The sequence below is a fragment of the Arvicola amphibius genome, chromosome 1, assembly GCF_903992535.2.
Source record: "Arvicola amphibius chromosome 1, mArvAmp1.2, whole genome shotgun sequence".
In the NCBI taxonomy this organism is placed as follows: domain Eukaryota; kingdom Metazoa; phylum Chordata; class Mammalia; order Rodentia; family Cricetidae; genus Arvicola; species Arvicola amphibius.
In genome coordinates, this window is record NC_052047.1 from 82,318,993 (window position 1) to 82,346,430 (window position 27,438).

Below are 27,438 nucleotides of genomic sequence, written 5' to 3' on the forward strand. Positions count from 1 at the left end.
CCAGCCAGGGCTACAGAATGAGACCTTCTCTCAAACAACACACACACACACACACACACACACTATACAACAAAACAATGACAGTTCCAAGATGTTTGATTTATTGAAACCACGCCTGCCATAAACATAGACCTTTTATCTTCCTTCAGTTCTAAAATTCTGATTCTCTCAGCTCTTGTTCCTTTCCTTTGCTGTTCTCTCCCCAGGAGAAAGAGAATGCTGAGTGCGTGGAGTGAGAATCAGACATGACGCACAGTGGGAGGGAGCCGCAGGGAGATGGCGATGGCAGGGGACCAGCACTGGACAGGACTAGACCCCTCACAGTGCTGACTAAATCCCACTATACCCAAGTCTCTCTGCATCCTCGGTACTGGTCAGCGGTACCTATGTCAAACTGCTAACCCCGCATCCTGAAATCTCCCTGAGGAGTCTCACCTGTGGTGGTGCATGCTTGCCATCCCAGCCCTCGGGAGGCTGAGGTAGATGGAGTACTGTGACTTCCAAGACAGCTTGGTCTAACTAGCAAGTAACTGACCAGACTTGGGCTACTTGGTGAAACCCTATCTTGCCACTCTTTCCGTTCCCCTACCCACTTCCCCCACCAACCCTGCCAAAGGAGCTCCTGGTTTTGAACTTATCTAGAAAGCTGAAGACCCGGCCTCCACATGCAAATGGTATGGCCAGACAGACCTTGCGCTTGTACTGGGAAAAAAAATGCTTTACAGGCAACTGCAATAGTGCTTCCAAGGACTAGGCCTCCATCAGATGAAAGTGGCTAAGGCTAACAAGATCGCAGGCAGAGTTAATGGACAGCTTCATATCTATGCCCTCTGTGGGGGTCTTCACTAGATGAGTGACTCGGAAGATTGCATTCTGACAAAGCCAACTCATCTCAGGAACTTCTGACCAGAGAAAACTAAGACTCCTGCTTGCTATCTGATCTCCAGATGTGTGAATACATTCCCAAACTCACAAGCACATGCGCACGCACACATACCGGTGTGTGCACACATATACAAAGTAGGAATTGGCACTCACTGTTGCCACATCCTTTTTTTTCCCAGGAGTTTTATATAAAACATATTTTGTTCGTTTGTTTTTGCTTTTCAAGACAGGGTTTTTCTCTGTAGCACCGGTTGTCCTGGAACTAGCTCTGTAGACCAGGCTGGCCTCAAACTCAAAGAGATCTGCCTGCCTCTGCCTCCCAAGTGCTGGGATTTTTAATCCCACTGCTCAGCAAATATTCTTGTTTTAAACTTAGTTTTATTTAAGAAAAAAAAAGATTAAAAACAACCAAAACCTTCTCTGAGGGTCTTATCCGGCCCATGAGCCAGATTTAATTATAGCAAGGCATGATGGGCCATGCCTTTAATCCTAGCAGAGGCAGACAGATCTCTTGAGTTGGAAGAGGTCAGCCTGGTCTATATAGTGAGTTCCAAGTAAACCAAGGATATGTAGTCAGACCTTCTCTCAAAATTTAATTAATTAAATATTAAAAGAGAAATAACATTGTGAATGTGAAATATTTGTCACAGATAAGTGGTGAGAAACCAAATTAGCACTAACAATAGTAATAAATTATATTCGCCTTATATTCCATGACTTAGTTTCTTTCACTCTTCTTTACTACTCAAAGGACAAGTCTCTATTTTCACAGACAGAAGTCCAACTCAACCTAGCTCAAGACGGGGGGGGGGGGGGGGGGGGGGGGGGGGGGGGGAAGGTATTAGCTTTTACTGCTTGAAAGTCAGGCATAGGGCAAGACTGACTTCAAGTGCTATATATCACACCCCCACCCCAGGAACTAACTACACCCCCATCTCCACCTCTGGGTTCTGCTTCCCTCTGGCCTGGCCTGTTTTGTGTTTCCCAGCTTGAGTGGTGATAGTAATTGCCTATTATGTGGCCCTTCCTTCTCCTTCAAGATGCCTATCCCGACCTTGTTAGGAGGACCAAGGGACACAAGTTAGAATTCCGAATTGTCCCAGACCTCTTCCTGAGTCCCAGATCTCATCAATCGCAAAGATAGGCCATGTCTACCCTCGTTGTGTCTTGGGAATTATCTGTCTTCACGGCCATGGCCACTGTGCTCTGTCATATACTGGTGTTTCTCTTCTTGGAAGAAAATGTCTTCCTGACTAGTTTTGACTTTGCTCACCTCAAACCATCTACAGGGCCTAGAGTAATCAAATCTCTTAGGACTGTGCAATCTGAGACCTGTGTTCCCTGCTTAAAACGTTTGAGCCCATGTCTTATGTATCCTTCTTTGGAGATATGGGGTACATGCAGGATTCAATTTGGTGACTTTTTTTCAATTGGTCACTTGAACCCCCTGCTGAGTAGTAGATGGCCAGGTTATCTTAGAAACCGAGCCTGAACTGGGATAGGCAATAGCTGCCAGGTTAGGGGCCTCACTGTTCTTTGTCACTGGGCTATGACCAAGCCCTCTTGGATGCACCCTGCATGGCTTGCCTACCCATAATGCAGACTTCTGGGGAAGGGGTTTTAGGGATGTGTGATGCTCCTCCTAGCAAATCACTTTACTCAGTAGCAATTCTCTAGATTCCTGGAATCGGGAATGCGAGTTTGGATCTAGTCATGAAATGTTCTTTTATTCCGAGGGTCAAAAGCTCAGATGCCTCCTGGGGCCAGCAGAGAGTTTACTGCTCAACAATTTTTACCAACTAGGGCTTGGCCCACAGAGTTGCCAAAGCCTGCCTTTCTCTTTCTTTCTTTCTTTCTTTCTTTCTTTCTTTCTTTCTTTCTTTCTTCCTCCCTTCCCCCCTCCCTCCCTCCCTCCCTCTCTCCCTCCTTCCTTCCTTTCCTTCCTTTTTTTCCCCTCCAGGAAGAACCAAAGATCTCAAGTTTTATGTATAAAACATTCTCACTTAAACTCAGTTTTACTTAGAAAAAAAAAGGAAAGGCAGAAAAACCCTTGCCTGAGAGCCTTCCCCTGCCCCTGAGCTGTCAGTCTGTGACTCCAGTTTCACTCACTGATCCCTGAACAATGGACACCGCTTGCCCTACATTTGCATAACTAAACTCGCAGCGGCAGGGCTCTAGGGCGGAACAAAGATTAGCTGTGAACTGGCTGAAGAAGGTTGTGTGACTTCAAAATAAAATCTGACCTTTAGCTTGGCCGTGGGGGCCTCCCTAGCCCAGCTTCTGCCCTTTTTAGGTCCTGCAGTGACTTTGCCCCGCCTCTAACACCAGCTTATACCTCAAGGCCTTTTTGTTCCTGTGACTCTCTCCCTTTACCTCTCCTTCTGCAGTTCTTCTACAACCCGTCCGTCAGTCATAACAGTCCTCCAAGATTTGACACAAACCTCCCTTCCCCTGGACAGCCTTCCTCGACCTCAGTTTACTCTCTGGCTTACCTCATCTACACAAACACCAATCACCAGCTACAGTCCTAACCTAGAAGGCTTGGGTTCATTTGCCTTGGTATCCCCGTGACTCCGTGGCGTACCTCAGTCCTTAAATGAAAAGTGACTTCTTGGCTCTTGCCTCCAACATACTAAAATCCATTTGTGTAGAAATTAGTGCTTCGGGAATACAAAGTTAGAGTGGGAATGGCAGCAAAGCTGTAGGTAGTGCCAGCTACTCTCGGGCTGAGACAGAAGGACCCAGCCAACACTACAGAAAAAGCTCCCCCCGCCGCCCTTTGTTTCTTTTGTTTGTTAAAGTTATGGCGTGTGGAGAAGGAACTAGAAATGCTGCTCAGTAATAGAATGGCTGGCCTGGCAAGCTAGACCTGTGTTCAGGTCTCCACAGACATCCTATCTTACACCTGACAAAAAGAAATGTAGTTGGACTGACCAGGAGGTGGTGTCATACACTTTTAATTCCAACACTTGGGAGGCAGACGTAGGGAGATCTCTGTTGAGTTTGAGGCCAGCCTAGTCTTTAGAGTAAGTTCCAATACAGAGAAACCCTGTCTGGAAAAACATAAATCAAGAAAACGAAACAAAAACAAAAAAGAAAGAATTTTAGTTGTCGTTTGGTGTTTAGATCCTAAACTTTGGGAATCTGAGCACGCAGGAGGCAGAGGCAGGAAGAGTTTCAGGACAGCCAGAGTTACAAAGAAACACTAACCACACACATACACAAGGTTGGGGGGAGCTTGCGTGCTTGTAAAACATACAAAAAACAAGATTTTAAATTCATTCACCCGGCTTGCTGATAGACTCATCACCACGGGCTATGTGATCCGAGAACAGAGGGTAGGCTCTTGAGTTTATCGCGCAAGTGAAACGCGTAAGTATGCCGCGCTTGCGCACTGTTACGCACTCCGCTAAGTAGCAAGGCTTTATTCAGGGCTTCGTAAAGGACATTATTCATGACTGGTTGTGGCATTCCCCACGGGAAAGTGATCTTTCATGATCCCTGCCAATTTAAGAAGTGGACTAACTATTCATCACTGTAGAGAGCTTCCACATTTTTTTGTGTACGCGGCAAACGCGGCAAGAAAGCCCAGCGGAGTATCTATAGGCAATGTTTTTTTTTTTTTCTTTTTCTTTTTTGCATGTGGGCACAATGCCCGAGGCTATTATCGTGTTTTGTCACTCCACAACTTGGAGACCACAAAGATCCGAGTGAAGCCGCCTTCAGGGTCCAAGAGGGTCATTTCTGTGACTAACAGAGCTGTCATAGGCGTTTGTGACGGCAGGGGCAGAATTGACAAACACATCTTAAAGGCTTACTGTGCCTACGTACAAGTAAAAAAAAAAATTGCTGGCCACGTATACAGGGTGTGGCCATAAATCCCGTGGAGAATTCCCGTGGAGGTGGTAACCACCAGCCCATTTGCAAACCCTCCACCATCCGAAGAGACGCCCCTGATTGGCGCAAAGTGGGTTGCACTGAACTAGAACTCAGAAGCTAGTAAGGCATGATTTTTAGTTTAAAAAAAAAATCCTAGCTGGGCAGTGGTGGCACACGCCTTTAATCCCAGCACTTCGCTCTTAATTTTTTTTAATTCCCTCTGTGAGAACCTCCAAGGATCCCAGGTGTCCCTCAAACTGTGTAGGAATTTCTGGCATTCTAGGTAACAGGTACAACTTCACGGCTGGGGAATCAAATCCAGGACTTCATGCACACCAAATGCTTCAAGCAGTGTACCACCTGGGTCACAGCTTGACTCTGAAATTCTGATCCTCCCCAATTCTAGGATCTCTTCCTCTCTGTACCATAGGTCCAATTTTGATCCTCTTGCCTCCTGCTGAGAATACCGGAGTGTACCCCCAAATCTGGCTTCCTCTAGGTTTCTACAGTCAGTAGGCATGGGGTTAAAATGTAGTAATTTGCTACTCCAAAACACCTCTTTCCAAGCAGCAGCGGCCTGCTAGGGTGAGCAGCCTCAGACGGAAGACCCTTTGCATAACTCATTCTTAAATTGGCTGAGGCTTGTACAATTGTAAACTGAAACTTGGGGCAAACCCTGGCGGTTACATTTTTACACAAAGAAAGCTTCCTGCTCTGCTCTGTAGATTACTTCCTGCATTCTGTGTCTCCCCAGCAAAGGCACATCTGAGTCTTTGGTGAGCCGCTGAGCACGCTTCAAGTCACCCTCCTACCTGAAGTGACGACCTCAGAAACAGCAGGGTTGGCGTTTCATTCATAACTGAACCCGTGTGGAGGGAGGCGGGGCAGGGCCTTTCATCTCTGTTTAATAAAATCCTGGCTAGGCAACCGAAAGGGAAAATGATCCGGGAGTGTGCCGCCCGGGGGAAGAGCCCTGCACCACCGCCCTTGGCTAATTAACCGGAGGTTGTGCAATGGGCCCGAGCCATTCACCCTGCAGGGCCGTGGCGTCTCTCTCTAAGTCTGCACGGTCCCGGGCTTTCTTGGCACAGCGGGTACCCGCGGCTGCTTGTTGGAGCCTAGTGATGCAGGCTTTGCAGCAGCTGGGGCGCGACCGGAAGGAACTGATAAACCCATGCGAGTGGCACCCTTCCCCCGCGTCGGAAGTGTTCTCGAGCGGCCGGTCATTGAGAAATACCGAAGGGGCAGAGTGGGGTGAGGCGAGGACAGCCCTAGGGCCGAGCTCGTGGCCTGCGATCCCACGATCCCACGTGCAGCGGTAGCCTTCCTTGTCCGGGCGGGGAGAGCGGGCTGCAGGGGAGGCCTAAATGCCCACTTCGCGAACCACCCCTTCCCCTACCACCGGCCGCAGGCTCGAAAATCGGGATCTGCCCAGATACTGGGCCTGCCGGTCCCGCTAGCTGCTGTGGCCTCCACGGAGGGGTGCTCCAGGCTTTCCCCGAAGCCCCCAGGGGGAAAGGCAGAGTTGCTGCGGGGTCTCCTCCGCCCCGCCCTAGGAGTTAAGAGGCAAGCAGCCGCGCTGGGTTTCCGTGAAGTAGTGTGCAGATCGATAGTACTTTTGAAGTTTTACCTTCTTACTGACTCAACACTTTCTTTAAAAGTCTGAGGGAGTCTCAAGCAGTTCAGGGCGTCCTGGAACTCAATGACCTTGAACTACTAACCCTCCTGTGTCCTGGGATACAAGACTGTGCTACCCACGCGATTTTTTTGTTTTTGGTTTGTTGTTTCTGTTTTTTGTTTTTGAGGCAGGATCTCACACTAGTTTGGAGCTATGTGTCCCAACTGACAGTGATTATCTTACCTCAGGAACTGGGAATACCGGTGATGCTACCGTGCCCCGTACCTTCAGATTGATGATTTTTTGAATCGAAAAATTTAAAATCAGCACAAGCGAATACTTATTTTCAAATGTCTCCGATTCTTTTCTTTTCTTTCTTTCTTTCTTTCTTTTTTTTTTTTGAGAAGGAACATGATTTTTTAGTTTGTAGGAGTGGCAGAGAGAATGAGAAAAATAATAAGACATCTGTGGGACAAGTCAACACAAATACAAATAGTTCCTGAGATGTTACAACAAGTTCTAGAATTAGATCGGCACAATCCGAGTTGTTCATGAGGCACTGTGCTGGTGGTAGGTAAGTAGCCATCTTCTGGAATATACTGCACAGGATACCCAGGCCATGCCACACAAAACTCCCCATTCGCGTCTAAATCCATGAGCTAGTCATCCAAAACAGGTATGGATCCCACGTCCAATTCAAGAATGTCTTTTTAATCATCCTCATCAGAGAGACAATATTTAGCTTGGTTCTCTTGACATCTATGTGTAAAAACTCTTTGAGTTCAACTTGTATCTTATATACAGGCAAAAAACCGATGCCCTTTCCAGATAGTTTGTATTCAGAGTTCTTGTAGCCAAGCGCCCTAGTGACAGCAATGTCTTATTATGTACAAGCACTGTTGGGGGGGGTGGGTTGGAGAGGAGCTGGGTAAATCTTGGGTATTTTTCCTTGAGAGGCCAACCATCATGCTTTTTTTTTTTTTTTTTTTTTTTTTTTTAAAAAGACAGTGGTCTGCTGGGATCTGGGAATTGCCAGTTAGGTCGCAGGAGTGACTAGTGAGCCCTGGGGACTTTGCCTGCCTCTATCTCGCCAGCATTGGGATGCAGGCCACCAAATATGGGTGCTAAGCATGGAGCATAGATCCTCCAATGGCAAGGCAAGTCTCATGCTAACTTATACTCCTTGTCCTGAATGCATCACTTTTTTTAAATTTATTTTTTATTTTATTTTTTGTTATGTGTATAGGTGTTTTGCCTGTCCATAGAGCTATGTACTACATGGGTGCCTGGTGCCCTTGGATGCCAGAAGAGGGTATCAGAGGCTGGGCAGTGGTGGCCCACGCCTTTAATCCCAGCACTCGGGAGGCGGAGGCAGGCAGATCTCTGTTGAGTTCGAGACAAGCCTGGTCTACAAGAGCTAGTTCCAGGATAGGCTCCAAAGCCACAGAGAAACCCTGTCTCGAAAAACCAAAAAAAAAAAAAAAAAAAAAAGAGGGTATCAGACCCTTGGAATGGAGGTATAGACAGTTGTGAGGGAACATGTGGGTAGTGGGGATCAAACCTGGGTCCTCTGGCAGAACAACCACTGCTCTTAACCACTGAGCCATCTCTACAGTCATCATGCCACGCCCCTTTCCTTTCCCCTTTTAAGACAAAGGTCTCACTAGTTAGCCCTATTTGGCCTGGAATTTGATGTGTAGACCAGCGTGGCCTTGAAATCAGAGATCCACCTGCCTCTGTGTCCAGAATGCCAGGACTAATGGTGTCTACCACCACACCCAGAATGTCTCATATTCTCCGTGACCTTAAAAACTGAAACAAAATAAAAAAAAGACAAGGTTTGCTTTGTTATTTCTGTGAAAGTTGAAGAATTGATAGAAACCTTACTTTCAGGGTCTCAGGATTTTTGAGAGAAAACCAAAATAGAGGTGTTCATGAGGTCTGGTGTCCTTACTGCTACATGCCACTGGCATTCAGAATCGAGTGTGGATCCTCAGTCTGTGTCCACAGAGGTCATAATTGTGAAGAGCAAAGAAAAAAGTCAACCAGTTTATATCTGACTCAAAAGTGAGACTCTTATTTTCAAGACCTTGTGGATCTCTCTCTATGCATATACCTCTAAGAGAGTCTGTTTTTGTTTTGTGTAGGGGTTTTGTTTTGGTTGTTGCTGCTGGTCTGTATTATTATTATTATTAAAAATATTATTATTATTACTACTACTCCTCTTGATACAGGATCTCACCATGTAGCCCAGGGGTGGTCTGTAACTCATTATGTAGGCCATACTGGCCTCAAAATCACAGAGATCCACCTGCCTTTTTGCCTCTAGAATGTTAGAATTACAGACATGACCCACCATGACTGTTTTTTTGCTTTTTATGGTTTTATTTAGATCTAGCTTAATAGCTCAGGCTGGCCTAGTATTCCCTGTGTAGACCAGGCATGACTTGAATGAGTATCAATTCTCCTGACTCAGTCTTTTTAGAATGGGATTATCCAGCAGCTTTCTGTTTTTGAGGCAAATATTTAATCTCCTAGTTTGTTTAGTTAAAATCCCATTTAGTTAAATATCTATGGAAATGTCTCTCATGGCATATTCAGGAGGATAGAAATGTTCATTATTAGTATTTGGAAACAGAAATGCTGTGGGACAATGGTCTGTAATCTGCACTTGTATTTTAAATAAATGCTGATTGGCCAGTAGCCAGGCAGGAAGTAGAGGCAGGGCTATGAGAATTCTGGGAAGAGGGAAAGTCAGTCTGCAGTTGCCACCCAGACAGCCAGATAGACATAGAGGAAGCAAGACGTGACTGCCTTGCCGACAAAGGTACCCAGCCACATGGCTAACGCAGACAAGAATAATGGGCTAATATAAGTTATAAGAGTTAATAAGAAGCCTGAGCTACTAGGCCAACCAGTTTATAATTAATGTAGACCTCCGTGTTTTCTTTGGGATTGAACAACTGCAGGACCCGGTGGGACAGAAACCTCAGTCAACACAGAAAGGAATAGGGACTATGTCTCTTGTTCCCTGGCAGGACCTCGGGAGATGCCCAATGATTCTAAAATTGGTGGGATCCAATGCAAAGTGAAAACATGGTATCCCATTCAGAAATTGTATAAAAGGATTTCATTACCACACATTCAGATCCCAGGCAAATGCACAAGCCAAGGTCCGGGAAACAACCCTGTTCATTGTTCAAATGTTGCATGGGTCCACTCAGAAAACCTCAGGCAGGTACTAGGCCATGGCAGGAAAAATTTAGAGATGTGGGGAGAGATGGCTCAGCAGTTAAAAGTATTGGCTGACCTAGAGTACCTTGGTTCAATTCCTAGCACCCATGTGGAGGCTAACCACCAGGTATACAACTCCAGTTCCAGGAGATCCAACGACCTCAGCTTCTGCCCACACGTGGGTGCACAGACATGCATGCATGCGGCCCCTTCCCTCCCCGCCCACAGCATATTCTAAAAAACAAAACAAAACAAACAACAACAACAACAAAACTAAAATAAAAAGATGGCCGTGTAGAGTAATGAGTTCCCGGGTCTCCCTTTTGCCAAAGCCCATCAAGGGCCAGTAATCTGTGGCCCAATTAACTATAGACTTTAAGAGTTGGTGACAAGAGACATTATTCACCAACAAGAAAGAGACTACTGGATAATTTAATATACTTTGGTGTTACTTTGAGCTCCATTTCTGCCCGCAATACAAAAGTTTCTCATCTGGGTCCAATGTACCTTTTGTTTTCTGCAAATTAGAGTTTTTTAAAATGCCCACTCTGGGTGGGCATGGTGGTGCACAAGAATAATCCCATCATTTGGAATGCTGAGGCAATAGGACCAAGAGTTGAAGGGAAGTCTCGGCCACATAACAAGTTCGAAGCACTTTGAAGCTTTGAAGGCAGGTTAGAAAACGAGAGAGAGAGAGAGAGAGAGAGAGAGAGAGAGAGAGAGAGAGAGAGAGAGAGAGAGAGAGAGAGAGAGAGAGAGAGAGACAGAGAGAGAGACAGAGAGAGACAAAGAGAAAGAGACAGAGAAAATCGCAAGATTCTCGTGAAACTGAACCTTTTCTGCCGTTCAGGACACTGGCAAAGTCCATCTCCCTCTTACCTCGGTTTCTATCACAGTTAAGATGTTGAGGTCAACAGGGACCACCTGCACCGCCGCCCCCACCCGCACCCTGTAGCACTGCTCCGAGCCCGAACTCTCGGGCTTCAGTTTAACTCCTCCCCAATCCGCCCCGCCACCTCCCACTTGATTTTTAATCCAAAGGTTCAGAAGGAGGGAGAGAACGAAACGGGAGCCAGATGTGTTCTCGTCCTCCGTTCCCGCCTCCCTCCCTCTTGGGCTTCCTAAAACCCGGAGCCCCGGAGACAAGGATTTGGAGCCGGACAAACACAGCGCCAACCACGCTGTTCCGCGCGGCTCCTCCCGGACTGGAAGCTAGCGGGAGGGGGAGTAGAAGCGGGCACTCTCAGTAGGCGGGACAAAGTGGTGTGTGTGTGTGTGTGTGTGTGTTTCTCTCTGTCTCTGTCTCTCTCTTTCTCGATCTCTCTCTTTTGGTTGCAAGTAGGAAGCTTTTTGCACTCCACCACCTCTGGCCGCTGGGAAGACGTCATCGCTTCCGCCCTACTTCCTCCTCCTGTTGGCGGCGCTGAGAATCCAATATGGAGTAAATCGGTGGAGTCGCGAGATGGGGTTCGGACGGGGCGCCCTGCACCGCCTCCCAGGCGCACCTCCCCCGGCCGCCGAGCACTACCCGGAACCCTGATTGGCCAGGTCCCCGGGGGCGACCCCGGCCCGGCCTCACCGCAGCCGGCAGCCCGCCCGCCGCCCCAAGCGTGCTTGTTTTTCTGCTGCTCTACCCCTCCGGATCCCCTTCCCAAATCTCGCCCCTGCGCCCGTTTGGAGCCCGGGGGCCGCGCCCGGCCGGCCTGTGGCGTCCGCTGCCCGGTGCACCCCTTCCCAGACCTCGCCCTGCGCTCGGGGAGCGCCGTTTCTCCGCCTGCCTAGGCGCCCCCTTCATCTCTAGCTCCCCCCTCCACCACCAAATCAGGAGATGTCGGAGATGTGAAGAAGGGGGGCGAGCGCACAGGAAGATGAAGGGAGCCAGGCTGCCCGCCGCGGGACAGGCGTCTAGGTGAACAAGAAAATGACCGAAGAAACACACCCGGACGAGTAAGTTCGCCGCGGGTGGGACACGGGTGCCCGGCAGGGAGGCGTGGGGGCCGCCGCAAGGACGCAGGCGAGGGACTCGTCGGGGGAACTTGGCGTGGGGTGCTGCAAGCTGTCGGGGCTGCGCGCGAGGCTCTCCAGCCTGACTGGGGGAGGCTGCAGGAACCGCCTAGGGTCTGCGAGTCCGGGTCGCGGCCGGGGCCAAGGGCGCGCGAATGACCTCGGGGCAGTCCCCGCACTGCGCGAGCTGAAGCTCCAATGCCCTCCACGCGGGGCATCCCGGGGTCGATGGGTTTGTGTGCATGGTAACTTTGTGACTCTGGCTCTGCTGCCTGCCCCACAGTCCTCTCCGGAGCCTTCTGGGGCCCGGCTCCGCCATTTCGTTTTCTTGAATCGCTCTCATTTGCATACCACATTTTCATTCATAAAAACACGAAGGAGTTGGGGGAGGGCCGGCTCGGCTCGGCTCTGCACAGGGTCCGTGTGCCTGGGTCCGCGCAGCAGCCGGAGCGCGGGAGCAGCCCGCGGAGTCCCGGTGCGCGTGAGTGTGTGCACGCGCGTGTGGGCTGGCACACACGCCCCGCGGTGTCGGGGCAGCTCTGGGGGCGGATCCGAAGCGTGTGCAGCGAGGGCGGGAGAGAGCGTGCGGGAAGCGCGCTCCTGGCGTGTCTGTGAGGGAGAGCGCGTGCCCGAGAGTGTGCCCGGCCCGCGGGCCCAAGGGGAACAAAGCTCTCGGTGCTTAGTCGGAGGTGCTCCCGGGCCGCCCCCTGGGGAGACCCGGGCCTGTCACCGTCTCCCCGCAAATGGCTGCGCCTCACGCCTTAGTTGCGCGTTGGGTTGGGTCTCCCTCTTGGGTTCGAGGCGTTTCCCTTGCGGGGTTCCGGGGGCGGGGCCGCCGTTCTGCCGGGGCCGGTACTCTGCCTGGGGTCCAAGCGGTCCTTACTCTGTGACTGCTGTTCAGTGACTGAGCTCGCCACCAACCCCCCCTCTTTTTTTGTGAATAAGACGGTCTCCTTTATTGTCACATGATATCCCTCCTCCCCTGCACATTCATAAATCCTAAGTCTGCCTCGGCTCCTTTCATTCAGTGTTGCCATTAGCCAAGGTAGTAGCGGCTCCTGCTTGGACTCCAGAGCCGGTCAGCAGCCTCCGGAAGCCGAGGTGGAGGAAGACCTGGGGTTGGGTGGCTGGAGACTAGTTTCCAAACCTCTTGTATTTTGCTTTTGTGTGTCGTCCCAACCCACCTCCCCATGGACACTCTGGAGAGCAGAGAGGGGAAGTGACTTAGGACTGGGTGACCTGGAGTCTTAAAGAGCTTTTGTAGCAGGTGGCAGAATCCTGTGTTCCAGTATGAGAAACCTTACCTTTTTCTTTGTTTTTGGTGCTGGAGTTTGCACCCAGGGCCTGGCACACCCAGACAAGCAAGCCCTCGTTTGTTTTTAAATGGCCCTTTATCCTTTGGCGTCCATTGTCAGGCTGGGTGGAAGGAAGCTGATGTTCTGGGAAGGGAATTTCCTTCGGTGTGTCCCCAGGGAGATTTGACTGCAGTCACCCTAATCTGTCAAGACACCTGTCCCTGGAGAGGTTCCCACTTGCTGTGCAAGCCCCCACACAGCCCCTGTTGGCCTGTTTTAGACATTTTACTTCGCCTTCCTATACCTGTCATTGACATCATAAAGCGGAAAAGAGAAGTTGGGAGTTTTCATGCTGAAATGTGGAGGGAAAGGAATATCTGCTAGGCCTTCCGCTTTTGGAACTTGGCCAATAAACAATCCTTTTTCTGGCCCCCAGTTCGTGCTTGCACGTAGGAGTAAGTAGCCTTAAGAGCGATGACCCGAACCTGTGCTCTTGGGGGTTCTTGGAGAGCTTTGCGCACTGCCGAGGGTTCCTTGGCTCCTTCCGTGGAGAGTGCAGGAGCGCCAGTCTGGCTTGTGCCCTTCTGCAGCGCATTAGCTCTGAATCCTTGCCCATTTGCTAGCCTAAACCAAAGGATTTCAGGCGGGGGCAATAGCGTGAAGTGAACACCTCTCCCTCCGGTCTTGGGAAGAGAGGTGAGTTTTACGAGTGCTGACTGCACCTTGTTGAAGTTGGTGGCTCACACCTGTTATCCCAGCAGCTGGAGACCGAAGCAGGAGGACCTGTTGTGAGTTTGAGACCGGCCTGTGCTACCTCTATACAGGCCAGCTTGGGCTAAGAGGAAGACCCTGACTCCAAAAAGACAAAAAAAGTTCTGTTGAGACAATAGATCCGGAGATGATTCAGAGGATCGGAAGCCCCGGCATCTCCACTGCTGTTGAAATGTTTGCTGGAGGTTACATTGTTTTGTTTTTGTCTTTGAGACAGAACTTCACTATGAACCCCCTGGCTGACTTGGGACTTTCTGTGTAGACCAGTTTGGATTCTAACTTAGAGAGATCCTCCTGCCTCAGCTTCCTGAGTGCTGACTTTTGTTGTTGTTGTTGTTATTGTTGTTTTTGAGACAGGGTTTCACTGACATGTTTGTACCCTTGTACCAGCCTCTGGAGTCAGTTAATACGACTTCTGTGGCAGTGAATTGTGTGGAACCCGCTGTGGTATTAACTCTATTTGTATTTGAGGAAACTGAAGAGAGTTTGAGTAGTCTGCCCAAGAGCACCCCTTTAGTGACTGGAGAAATTCACTCCACAGCCTGGTGCAGGAGGAGCACTTTGGACCCAGCTAGTGTCTGTGAAGGGCAACGGTCAGGCTTCGTGTGCCTGGCCTCCTGCAGGCTAGGCGGTTGCTTCACCGCAGCTGGAGTCCTGCCTCCTGGCCGGATTCACCACGCTTCTGCCAGTCATTCTGTTTGTTCCTAATTGTTCTAAATCAGTGACAATCTGTTGCCGTGGTTTTTCTTCTTTGGAAACTTGGTGTAAAGTATGAGACGCATATACATTCAAGTGAAGTCAAACAAACTTGGGCATGAGAATGCTGTAATTCTCTTCAAGGTTATGGATGGAGGCTCAGAGTATTGTTACTGGAGTGTGTTAGACCCGGTACAGGCAATGTTGAACCATATACAATTTTGTCTTTTCAAAAGTTTGTTTTTGGTGTGTATGTGCAGTGTAAATGGTGTGTGCGCATGCATGCATACGTGAGTGCCGTGTTGGAGGTCAGAGGACAACTTTATGGAGTTGGTTCTCTACTTTCACCTTTGTATGGATCCTGGGGAATCAAACTGAGGTCATCAGGTTTCTATGGCAAGTTCTTGACCTAATGAGCCACCCTTGGCCCCAACAGGGTCCTGATTTTTTGTTTGTTTTGAGACAGGGTTTTATGAGCTCAGGCTGGCCTCCAACTCCCTGTGCAGCCAAGGCTGTCTCTGAATGCCTCCCTCTTCCTCCTGTGTCTGAATGCTGGGCTTGCAACCCACCTGTACCGCACCTGACAAAAGACGTTTTTATTTATGTGCCGTTTGTCTGGGTGTGCATTTGTGCACTTGCGTGTAGTGCCTGTGAAGTCTAAAAGAGAGCACCGGATCCCCTAGATCTAGAGTTACAGGCCGTTGGGAGCCACCGAATGTGAGTGCTGAGACCCAACTCCCGTCCTTGGGAAGAGCAGCAAATACTGTTTCTTTCTTTCTTTCTTTTATTTATTTTTTCTTTTGAAATAGGGTTTCTCTGTGTTGCCCTGGCTGTCCTGGAACTCTGTACACCAGGCTGGTCTCGAACTCATAGCTTGCCGGTATTTGGGGTGTGAGCCCGCACCGCCTAACTTGCAGCTAATGCTCTTAATCATTGAGCTCTCTCTCCAGCCCCAGTTTTGTTTTGTTTTGTTTTATTTCCTTCTGTTTTTCAGAAATTGATAAATTTTGCAACAGGAAAGTTAGTGACTGGCCTTGAGCTCACTCTGTAGTCCAGGCTGACTTGAATTTATGATTTTCTTGTTTCAGTCCCCTGAGTATTGGAGATTATGTACAGCTTCACCCCACTAAGCCCAGCTGACTGCGTTAGCATTTGTTTGTCTGTGAGTTTGTTTGTTTGAGACAGGGTCTCACTGTGTAGCCCCAGCTCACCAGGGACTTACCACATATTTAATGGGGTTGCCCTTGAGCCTGCAGTGATCCTCCTGCCTCTGCCTCCCAGGGCTGGGAATACCTTTTCCATTCAGTGTTAAGCAGGCTCTTTTGTTTGAATATTTTGAGACAGCTCTTGCTGTCTAACACCGCTGGTTTAGAGCTCACAGGTTTAAATTCCTGAGCCAGGAAATCTTTACACGCAGAACTCTTGATGTTGAAAATAGGAGTTGACTGGGCAAAATCAGAATCTTGATCCATTCATTAGAAAATGCTACATTTTTTATTGTGGCTACAACAAGTCTCAGATACTTTTCCTGCTGCCTTAACCAGCAAAACCCGTAAGGAACACCATAGGAAGACCTACAACTTTTTTGCCCCAACAGGTTGCTTACTCTTGCTGCTTTTGTGAGTTTGTTTTTGTGCTTTTTGTTTGAGAGAGGATATAACCCAGGCTAACCACGCACTTACCGTGTAGCTGAGGATGGCCCTGAGTGTTGAATTATTGGGATGAATTCCGAGTTCACTGTTGCTCTTCGTTTGGGGATTCTGTTTTTCTTTCCATCCATAGGTGAGTAGAGTCTTCTTCCCAGCCAGTTCTGAGCTATCCTTTGGGGTTGCCTTGACTTTTCGCCACCCCGCCTCTACCGGCTGCAGTGTTTCCTCTTGTTCTGCCAGACAGCTCTTAACCATATAGCTGGGCTTCTCCGGTCTAGATTCTACATCAGACTATGGGCTACTTTGGATTCAGGGTTACTGCGTAATAATTGCACTGTTTAGTTTTCTCCTGTTGGCCCAGTACCATTGAGGACATTGTATTTGCTTAATAAACGTGTACCGAAGAAAGTAATGGATATAATTATTTCAAAATGCTGTTTTGGTCCTGGGGAGATTGCTCAATAGATAAAAGCATGCGGGAACCTGAGTTAGAATCCCCAAAACCCATAGAAACTGGTAGTGCACATTGGAATCTTGGTGCTCCTGGAAGATTGGAAGCCTAGAGATACATAGCAGCAGATGAAGAGACCCCAGGGACTGGAGAGGTGGCTCAGTGGTGAAGAGCACTTGCTCCTCTTACAGGGGACCCAGAAGTTTAGTGTTGCTTGATTGGTTCATTTTTAGAGATGGAGATTAGAGGGGTCTCACTGTGTTCCCCAGGCTGGCATGGAACTCCTGAACTCCAGCAATCCTCCTGCCTCTACGTTTCCAAGAAACCTGGGCTGTGGCACTGTGGCAGTGGGTCAGCTCGTCTTCCAGATTAGAGGTGAATCTCCAGCGTAGTAAGGTGGGGTCTGCGTCTCTGCACCTGCAGGGAAGTCTGGAGAAATCACAATATTAACAGTTTGCAGTAGCTGCAGGGTTCTGGGGGAGCCTTCTCGCTTGCTGTTGGGGACAGCTGTGCTGATGAACTCCATCCTGGCATGGGTCCGACATGGCTGGCTGAACACAAACACTCGAACAGCGGATCCTCAGAAACCAGTGCGCGCTAATGGAGGCAGAGCAGGAAGTTTTGATATGTGTGCTTGTTTGTTTTGGCTCATTTTCTCTGAAGGAAATTAGACTGACTTTAAGACCTTAAAGATAATACATTGGTGATTTGGGGGCACTGTCTATGGTGTCATTTTTCATGGATGCACACAGTGCCCTGGGTGGCAATGTGTATGTGTTTTAATTTAGACTTTCAAAGTTCATACACTTAATGTGCTTTGTTCAGTAAACCACCCCGCCCTCCTCTCATCTTTTTCTTTTTCCCCGTTGAACCCCTCCCCTCCCCTCCTACTTGCTGTTCCGTTCTTATGAACTAATGTAATAAAACTGCAGATGTTTCAAAACCTATCTGAGCAACTAACTCACAATGCTCCGAGGAAACCCTTACAGTTTGTCATGGAACAGCATTCGGAACTATGTAGAGGTGTTAAGTGCGTGTGAGTGTGTGTCCCGCTGCGTTTCAGTAGGGTTTGCACGAGCGTGGGTGGGGGCAAGGTGTGTTTTCTGCGTGCCTGCTCTGAGTAGGCGTATACTTAAATGCCCTGACAGGTATCCCAGGGCATGGAAAGAAAACAGAGTAGCGTTAATAAATTGTGTGATACTGACTGGATTAAGAGCCCGCTCAACTGCAGGGCAGCTGTTTTATGATCAGTCCGTTCCCTCGCTTAGCTGGTTTTTGTTAACAACACACGCACACAGCCTTTTGTACACGTGACTGTCAGAGTGTGCTTCCATATGCATGCTTTACTTACGCATACAACATAGCTGACTGAAAGCAGTTTTTGTCTTTGTGCTTAGTGGATAGAGGTAGAAAAGCAAATTTTGACTTCACCTTAGCCGTTAGTACTTTCGATTTGTATTTTGAGACAGGATCTCACTATGTAGCCAGAACTAGCCTGGGGCTCACTATATAGGCCAGGCTGGCCCGAATTCATATAGCTCTAACTGCCTCTGACTGCCGAGTGCTGGGATTAAAGGCGTGCACCACCACACTTGGCTATATGAAGTATTTTTGACCGAAGATATTAGATAGTAGAACAGCTTCTAAACCCGGGCAGCTTCTAAAATGATGGCTGTGGCTCTTTGCCTCCGCAGATGCCATAGTGATTCTTTCAGACCTGGTTGTTTTGATCTTAGTTATATTCCCCGTGGATCCATTCATAAATGCATAAAAATGTACCAGGCTAAATGTCAGTTGTCTTTTCCTTATTCATCTGGTAATACTATCCTTTTCTGTCATAATTTATCCCTTTTATTTCTGTCTGCTGTTGCATAGCCCCGGTTCTCGCCTCCAGCACTGATGGCTCAGAGAATTGTGGCCAGGCTTACATTTGTGTTCTGTGGGGACAGCAGGTGTGTAGGGAAACTTTGCCCGTGTTGTGTGAAGACTTTATCGACCCTTACATCCATGGCCTGGCAGTGCATATCAGTCAGTAGGCTTTCTGCAAACATGTGATGGAAGTTAATGCTTTTTTTATTAAAAAATATTAATAATTTTAAATCAGTCTGGGCTAGAGTTCACCATGTAGTCAGGGATGTCATTGAATTACCACACACTGTGTTCTCAGGGTTAAACCCAGGGTCTTGTGCGGGCTTGGCGAGCGCTCTGACCCCGAACTCAGTCCACAGCCCTGCTTTGTTGTTGTTTGTTTTGTTTTTTTGAGACAAGGTCTCACTATTAGCTCTGGCTGGCTTGGAACTCACTGTGTAGTCTAGGCTGGCCTTGAACACTCAGAGATCTGACTGCCTCTGCCACTTACGTGTTGGCATTAGTGGTGTGTGCTACTGTCGTCCCCCCCCCTCCTCCCCCGTCTGTGCCCCTCTTTTTATTTTTGGGTTTTCGTGATGGGTTTCTCTGTAGTCCCATCTGTCCTGGAACTAGCACTGTAAACCAGTGTGGCCTCGAACTCCCAGAGATTTGCCTGCCTCTGCCTCCCCAGTGCTGGGATTAAAGGCGTGTGCCACCACTGGCCAGCTCCTTATTTGTTTTTTTAAAGACAGGTTCTTACTCTGTGTGTGGTTCAGACTAGCCTAGAACTCGGTGCAACCCAGAAAAACCTCAAAGTCATATCCTCTTGTGTCAGCTTTCCTTGTAGGAGAATTACAGACATGAACTACCCCCTCGAGCTTGAGAATATTTATTTTTAGGACTACCAAGAAGAGGACTACCATGACAGTAGTGTTCTAGATATGGCTTTGGACAGATCCTACCTCTGTCCCCTTTCTGACTCAGGAGCTCTGGATTGCACACAGAAGTTCATTGTATTGAACTGGTCTAGACCAGCCTCTTATTAAGTAGGAAGTGTGGTAGCCTGGGTAAAGCTTTTTTTTTTTTTTTTTAAGCAGACACTGGGTGTTGGGAATTCACTGGACCCCTTCACATCTGCTGTGGCTCCTTGTGTGACAAGATCCCCTGTCTTTTCATAGTTCACAGTGTCAGGTGACCACTGCTTATTCACACTCAGGAGTGGAGTGACTTGTTCAGAGTTCCTTGGAGCCCGGGATAGGAGAGCCAGAGCCTCGTCGTCAGGTTCGACCGTTCAGCTTTGCTTTTCTGATGTCCTGGAAGGACGCTCTAGAATAAAACATCTCTCCCTCTCTCTGCTGACAAGACAATGTTAATGTACCTGACTGGCCTGGTCTCAAACTTGTGGTAATCCCCCTGCATGGGCCTTCTTGCTGTCGGACTAGAGGCATGCACCAGACTGCTTATGGAAGTTTTTTTTTTCTAGGGAAGTTAGGGAGCACTAGAGAACACGTGTTGATATTGTGTGTGCAGTAGGTTTAGATTCTAAATGCCTGTTCTTGGGCCCTAATTGCGACACCATGTGTAGATTATTGTACTACATGGAATAAGCAGCAGAGGGTACAGCCGGAGGAGGGAGTGACCTGCTTAGCCACTGCCTGTCGCTGGATAAGGAACCTCTAACACCTACCTCTAATCCACCCACTTGTCAGAGCAGTGACTCAGGCGGTCCCTGCCCTTGGGGAACTTGCTTGCTAGGGTGTAATTGGCTTTCTCGTGCCTTACGGGTATGGGGACAGCCTTGTCTTCCCAGGTGACTGATTGCGCAGTTGTTTTCCCTTTCCTCACCTGCTCACACGTGGTTGGGCTTCCCAGATGGTGGAGCTGAAGATCCAGGCCGAGAGTGTTTTAGGATCTGCATGACTTGGTCAGGCTTGCCTAATGAGCACGCCCTTTGTTCTTAAGGCACGTGGGGAGTGTGTCGTGCGTAAGTGCGTGGTGCATGTTAGTCTGTGGGTGGAGACTGCGTCTGACCCTCCATCATCCATGTGCTGAAGGTGAGAGAGAGAGATTTTGAAAAGTTAACATCTCGCCTGAGGGCTAAGGATGTAGCTCACTAGTAGAATGTTTGCTTGGCAGGCACAAGGCCACTGTAGTTTCAATCTCTTAACACCACACACACACACACAAAATAATGCTAATAATAAATTAAAATTTTATCTTGTTTGATCACAACAGGATTTGTGGGTTTTTTTTGTTTTTGTTTTAAATAAGATCTCATTCCATAGCTGAGGCTGGCCTCACACGCATGGCAATCCTCCTGCCTTAGTGCTAGGATTGCAGGTATGACCCACTAGAACTAGCTGGACTTTGGTTGTTCTTGTTGTTACTTTCTAGACAGGGTTTCTCTGTGTAGCCCTGGCCATCCTGGAATTCCCTCTGTAGACCAGGCTGGTCGCCCACTCAGGAATCCACTTGCTTCTGCCTCCCTAGTGCTGGGATTAAAGGGTGTGCACCGCCACTGCCTGACTTTTCCCTTTAAATAAAAATTTTATTTTATGTATATAAGTGTTTTACCTACACGTATGTGCGTGCAACGCATGTGTGCCTGGTGCCTAAGGAAGTCAGAAGAAGGCATCGGGCTCTCCTAGAATTGGAGTTATGGATGGCTGTGGGCCACCATGTGGGTGCTGAGAACTGGACTCAGGGCCTCTGTAGGAGCACCCAGTGAACTTCACTGCCGAAGCGATTAGCCAGAGCAGGATTTGCTACTCTCACCCAGGTGCTTGTCCTTAGATCGCAGAGATCTGTCTATTCCTAAGCGCTAAGGTGAAAGGTATGGGCCACCACTGCCCAGCTGAATTCAGACTCTTGTGTTTTAATGCTAGGTGACATATCTTCGCCAGTCCTTCCTTTCTCATTGTGGATTGAATTTAGGACCTCGTGTCGTTAGCGCTGCCAGTGAGCTATCCTCAGCCCTTACGGTGGGCTCTTCTCTGCCTGCAGCATGAGCAGTGGAAGCGCATACTTGGAAAGAGAACAAGCTGCTGCACCCTGGGTGGAAAGCATGGGTGGATTACAGTGGGTGCCAAGGGCATCCTTCACCTGAGCCAGCTGAGGAGGAACAGTAGTGGCTCTCACAAATTCCTCTGCAACTGGGCTCCTAGGGGAATGGGCTCCTCACTCCGCGGGGCCAGGGATGATGTTTTCAGAAAGATTTAAACGTATTTTATGGGTATGATCTAAGATAAATACTGAACCATAGTTGGTATTAGTCATTCACTTGTTGAGGCTCTTTGGACAAGGTGGTGCGTGGGAAATAATACCAAGAACATCTTTCTCCATCCCTGGCAGGATTTCCTGTTTGACTTTAGATGGGAATGAGTTGAGGAAAACTTTGTAATTTTTTTTTCTGGCTTTAAAACAAACAAACAACAAAACCATGCTGAAGCCTGGCATGGTGGTCCTCACCTTTAATCCCAGCATTCTGGGGCAGAGGCAGGCGGCTCTCTCTGAGTTCCAGGACAGCCAGGGCTACATAGAGAAACCCAGTCTCAAAAAGGTATCAAACAAACAAACAAACAAACAAAAAACCCAAGAAAGTTCTCTGTGAATGCCAGGAGCCCCAAGAAGTCCATCACTTAGGCATGCAAAGTCCCCCAGCTGTGCAATATCCTACCAGGCAGCTGGTGCTCTGCACCTTCCAGGGAAATCAGTCATTGTACGGAAAGCCGGCTGGCCCTGGGAAGCGTGCAAGCTCAGGCCTAGAAGAAATCACAGGAAATAATTAAACAGAGAAGGTCAGAGAAAGAGGAAGTGGTTGTGTTGTTTCTGATGCGAATGGCATTGTTGTTGCTGGGGATCAAGAGGATGGTGTTTAAATCTCCTGCCATGTGACTGCTTGGGGCTTCGATTGTATTTAAATCGTGGTCCTTTTAGTTTATTCTTTTAGACAGCAGTCTTGTCAGGAAATGAATTGCCTTTAGGTCTTATCAGGGATCCCCGCGTGCCTAAGCAGAAATCTTAAGCGAGAGTTGCTTATAGCCAAGCATTTAAATGGGATGACTGTCAAGACTATTAGAGGTTAATTTTAGGTGTCTGCAGTTCTCCCTAATTCTCCTGATTAAACACTTTAACATAATCGTTTCCTTAATTGGAATAATGATGGAATATTAGCATGCATATTAAACCATTTACCTCAATCTGAATAGGGTTAAAATGTAAATGATCCGTCACTTGTCAGTTCTTACTCTTTGGAGATGATTCCTGGTGAGAATGGAAGGAGACTGGAATATGAATTGGAATAGGGAGGGCTATACTTGGACCTGGCTGCTGCAGCTCTAAGAATAGACCAGAAGGCTAAAATAAGTGAGAAAATCTTTGTCTCCCCCAAAGAAGTCTAAAAACATGCAAGCCTGCAGTTCTTCTGCAGGGAGCTTGGGACCCTGTGGTTTATTAGTCTGCCATGTTTTTCGTTCAGCGGATCATCAGGCCTAAGGTCCATTCCCAGGAAGTCTCTTCTAGAACTTTTTTGAAAAGATTGTGTGTTTTTTTTTAACTATGCGTATATGTATATGTGAATATGTACATGTGAATGCAGGTTCCCGAGGACGCCAGAAAAGGGTGTCATTCCCTGGAGCTGGAGTTGTGATCAACCCAGCTTGGGTTCTGGGAAATGATCTCGGGTCCTAATGTCTGTCTCTCGAGCTCCTGTGGATCTTTTAAAATTGGTTTTGGTTTTGTGTGTGCCTATCTGTGGACATGTGTGCACCACAGTGTGTGTGCGGTGGTCAGAGGACAACTTTTGGGATTTGTTTGACCCATGTTAGTCCTAGGGGTTGAACTCAGGTCATGAGACTCAGGAGCAGGCGACTTTACCTACGGAGCCCTGACCAGCCCTAAGCTGTAAGTCTTGAATTGACTAACTACCCAATATTTCACAACAAGTAGCTGGTGTTCCTTATGTCACCTAAGTGTTGCTTGCTATGACCATGACTGTCGTGTTGACCCTCAGCCATGACCATTGTGTTGACCATGAGCCGTGACCGCCGTGTTAACCACGAGCCATGACCATGGTGTTGACCATGAGCCAGTACTTCTTCCCTACAGACAAGGCAAAAAGTTAGGTCTCCTTAAAGCAGGTCTCCTAATTGGTTGAGAGTATAACTCAGTGATAGAGCACTTGCTCAGCACGCGCAAAGTCCTGGTGTGAGGCAGAGGCAGGAGGATCATGAGTTTGAGGTCAGCCTGGTCTACATAGCAAGTTATCTAGGACATCCAGCACTGTGTAATAGAGAGGTCCTGTCTCAAACAAACAATCAAGCAAAATAGTAAATAAATAAAAGTAAACACCAAGCCCATGCAGATGCCTTAATCCCAGCTCTGGGGAGGCAGAGGCAGGTGGATCTCCGTGAGACCTTCTTTCAAAAATTGAAAAATAGAAACAGAAAACATCAACAAACTCTTCTTGACTCTTCTATTTTTTTCTCTTAGAGAAAAAAAAGAAACTGATTTTTTTTTAAATGATCATACCAACCAGACAGAGTTGGTATTCTGTAGGTCTTGATTGGGTGTTGACTCCTACAAGGACGCTAGTACATTTGCAGGGAGAGGCAGACCAGCCAGACTGGGGAGGGGCCGAGTCCTGTCCATAGGCTTCCACCACAAGCAAGACGAACCTGCAAGTTCGTGCAGGTTCATGTATCTGCTGAGGCTGAGTTTGGAGGCTGCCGAGTGCTGGGCCAACAGAGTAGGTGTGTGGACTTTTGTTCCTGAAGCCAGACTTGAGAGCGGGCCGATGACGTGTGATAAGAAGGTAATATAAAACTAGTGAGAGGGTGTGGGCCGCCTTGGAGTCAAGGAGGCCACTTGTCTGACGGGGCTGATAGGACTTTTCTGTTTGGGTCTAGTTAAGCACTGAGGGCGTGGATGGAGAAACCTGCATTCACCAGAGGCCGTTGGCGTGTTCGTCGGAAAGTACTCTGGGCAGGTTCAGAACAGTAAAGCAACTTGCTTTGACGGTCAGGCATCTTCCTTAGAACCCCTGTGAGGGCTTCCTGTCTGTCTGTTTTCATATTGCTGTCCCTCATCTCAGCCCACTCACTATTAGAGAAATGGCAGGTGCATCATCCTTCCTCAGCGGTAAAGTGTTTGCCACTCACCACCGCGTGTTTAGAGCTGGAGAAGGTTCTGGGAAGTGACAAGCTCAGGTCCCTTCCTTGACACATAAATTGTAGTCTGGCAAGGCAGTTATACAGCCATGGTGTGGTTTGAGCTATGTCAGGGAGATACCATCTGGTCTTGGTCGCATCCCCTTCTGGGCTTTCTATTAAACATTTGAGACTTCCATTAGCTCTGAGTTGTCAAAGCCTAGGAGACAGGAAGGAGGCGGAGTCGGCATCCCTTCAGGTCCATGTGGCCCACGTAGATGTTGAACCATCAACACAACAGATTGCTAGGCTTGGTCACATGCTGTGCAAGGGTGAGACAGATGAGCTTCCAAATGCTGTTCCTGTGTGTCGCCTGTGGCTTGGCAGGAGGGTACAGGAAGTTTGGGAGTGGAGGCAAGGGGCCTCCAGATGGCTGTCCTGGGAGACAGGAGATGAGCCCTCAAACAGTTGAAATACACAAAAAGTTCCCAGGATTCTGCATCTGGGCAATGGAGGGGAAGTTTCTGTGACTACCTATAATTTCTCTTGCTACCCAGCCCAAACTTCTATGCTCCTGTGTGCTTTTGATGTTTACTGCCTGTTTAAAAAACAATAAGGAAAAATGTTTCTCCATGACCAGTAGAGCCACGCCTCCTTCCTTCTTGCTGTAACCGTTCTGATGGCATGAAGTTGTCACAACAATGTACCTAAACTACCAGGCATCCCAGTCTGGCATCCCTGCCTTCCACCCTGGAGACCAGCATATCAGATATTCCTTCCAGGTTCTCACCGTGTACCCCAAACTAACCTAAAAGTCACAGTGTTTCCTCCTGCCCAAGCTTCCTGGGTGCTGGGGTTACACGTCTGTGACACCGTGCCTTGCCAGTCAACCTGCCTAGATCCTTCCCTTCCTCTCCTCCTCTCCTCTCCTCCCTTCCCTCTATTCCTCTCCCCCCCCCCATCTCCATCTCCCATCTCCTAAGAATGTTGTGTTTACACGCGTGCCCTTGCATCCAGTATTTGCCTGGCTCCCAGGGATGGAACTCAGGCCGTCAGCTGGTATGGCAAGTACTTTTGCCTGTTGAGAATGACATCTTGGTCCCCATGGTGTTTAAGTAGGACAGTGTTAACTAACAGCTTGATCGGAACTCCACAAACACTCTGTTCCAAGAAATGGAACTTGGGCTAATCACAGTTGGTTTACCCCTATAATCCCAGCCCTTGGAAGGGTACCTGCTCATGTAAAGAGGATCAGGAGTTCAAGGCCAGACTCTGCCACATAACCCGCTCCCGGGCCGCAGCCAGCTAGCTGGTCTGTGTACGAGCGCTTGAGAGAGAGTGGAAGATGGAATCCTGAGTTCCCTTGTGCTCTTCTGAGCCTAGACTCCCATTTTCACCCCTGTTCACTGGTGTCTACCTCTCAGTCCGTCCTTGCCTGGTTCCCCCTTCTCTGTCTCCCCTTCCCCTCCCCCCCCCGCCTCTGTTCTCCCTTTAGAGAAGTTCGAGGGAGATGAACTTCGAAATTGGCCAGAAATGCCCAGAGTCATGCATTTGTAATGAAGGGCCCTAAAGTTTGCCAAGTCTGCAAATGTCTACCATACAGCATCATGACAAGGTCGTCTTGATGGGGGTTTGGGTCTCTGAGGAAGAAGTCCAGACAGCCTTACAGCTGGGCTCTTCTGCCTTCATTTCTCTCTCTCCCTCTCCTGTTTCCTGAGACATGAGTTTCTATGTGTAGCCCAAACTAGCCTTATCCTCACTGTGGTCCAGCGCGCATAAGCTCAGTCCTATTACTTGTGTTTCTGAGTATTGGGATTACAGCTGGCGTGTGCGCGTGTAGGGGTACATGTAGGGCCTCGTGTAGTCTAGGCTAGCCTCAAACTTCCTGTGTAGCTAAGGTTACCTTTGAACTTCTGACATTTCTAGTTCCACCTCCCCCGTATGCACCACCATACCCGATTTTATGTGGTGCTGGATGGAGCCCCCCCCCCAGCTTTACGCTTGCTGAAGAACACTTATCTGTTGGACTGTACCCCCAGCCCTAAGCTACACTTTTTACGTGATGCCATTGTGGTCCCTCTGCCTGCAAGCCAGTTTGAGATCTGCTTCCGAAACTGAAATTAGATCCCCATGTTGGTTTTCCTAGGTGCCTAACCACTGACCACTCGGCCATCACAAAGGCCACCTCTTGTGCCACACTTCAGCCACTCAGCGTTCTTAACAGTTCCTGAGCGTGTGTTTACACAGACTGCATTTTATGAAGTCCATAAAGACATATTTACCCACCCAGTCCCCAGCCGTTCCAAAGGTCAGCTTCCCTAGGCTCGCCTGAAAGGTTCTTAACTCCAAGCCAATTAACACTAAGATGGGTGCCAGTTAAGGCAAGGAAATGAGCTGTTCTGTCAACGGTCCACCCCTCGCTCCTTGGCCTCGGCTGGAGCTTGGTTTGCCAAGTTCCTTCGTGACAGTTACTTCTCGTAACCCATGCATGGGTGGCCCATTAGAGCACCTAGGCAGAAGGGCCACTTGTCACGGCGCCATGTGGGAGTCCCGTTTAAAAGACTGATGGTCATCACTGTGAAGCCAGGCTGTGCTGGGCTTCTTCCCTGACTCCGTGTGTGGCAGGGGCATCATCGTTAGTGGTAGGGAAGAAAGGAAGGAGAGTCAGGCTGCCTCAGAGGGTTACTGTGGAAGTTGGTGAAAAAAATGTGCCTGGTAAGTGGGAAATGAACAGTTCAAGAAAGGCAGCAGTAGACGGTCATAACAGGAAAGTTGAAAACGTAAGGACTAACCATGAGATTAGCATGTGGGCTGTCCACAGTACGGTCATAATCAGCAATCAACCTTTGGTTTGGCTAGCGACCCTTCCCCATCCAGGTGGCAGCCGAGCATCCGATACTGAGAACCCTACCAAGGGGGAGTGGGTACCTGTATGCTCTTCCCATTCCCGTAGTCCTGTGGT

General features: G+C 48.6%; 1 protein-coding gene and 1 pseudogene across 1 annotated transcript in view; both read left to right on the forward strand.

Annotated features, from left to right (window-relative positions):
- The first annotated feature begins 245 nt into the window (after nt 1–245).
- LOC121677191 lies at nt 246–4,885 on the forward strand (annotated as a pseudogene).
- A 5,798-nt stretch (nt 4,886–10,683) lies between these two features.
- Spred2 (sprouty related EVH1 domain containing 2) overlaps nt 10,684–27,438 on the forward strand; it is a 107,875-nt gene continuing 91,120 nt past the window's right edge. Inside the window, exon 1 of the mRNA XM_038311342.1 lies at nt 10,684–11,563. Coding sequence (XP_038167270.1) covers nt 11,538–11,563 — 26 coding nt within the window. The 5' untranslated portion in view covers nt 10,684–11,537. The remainder of the gene's footprint in view (nt 11,564–27,438) is intronic.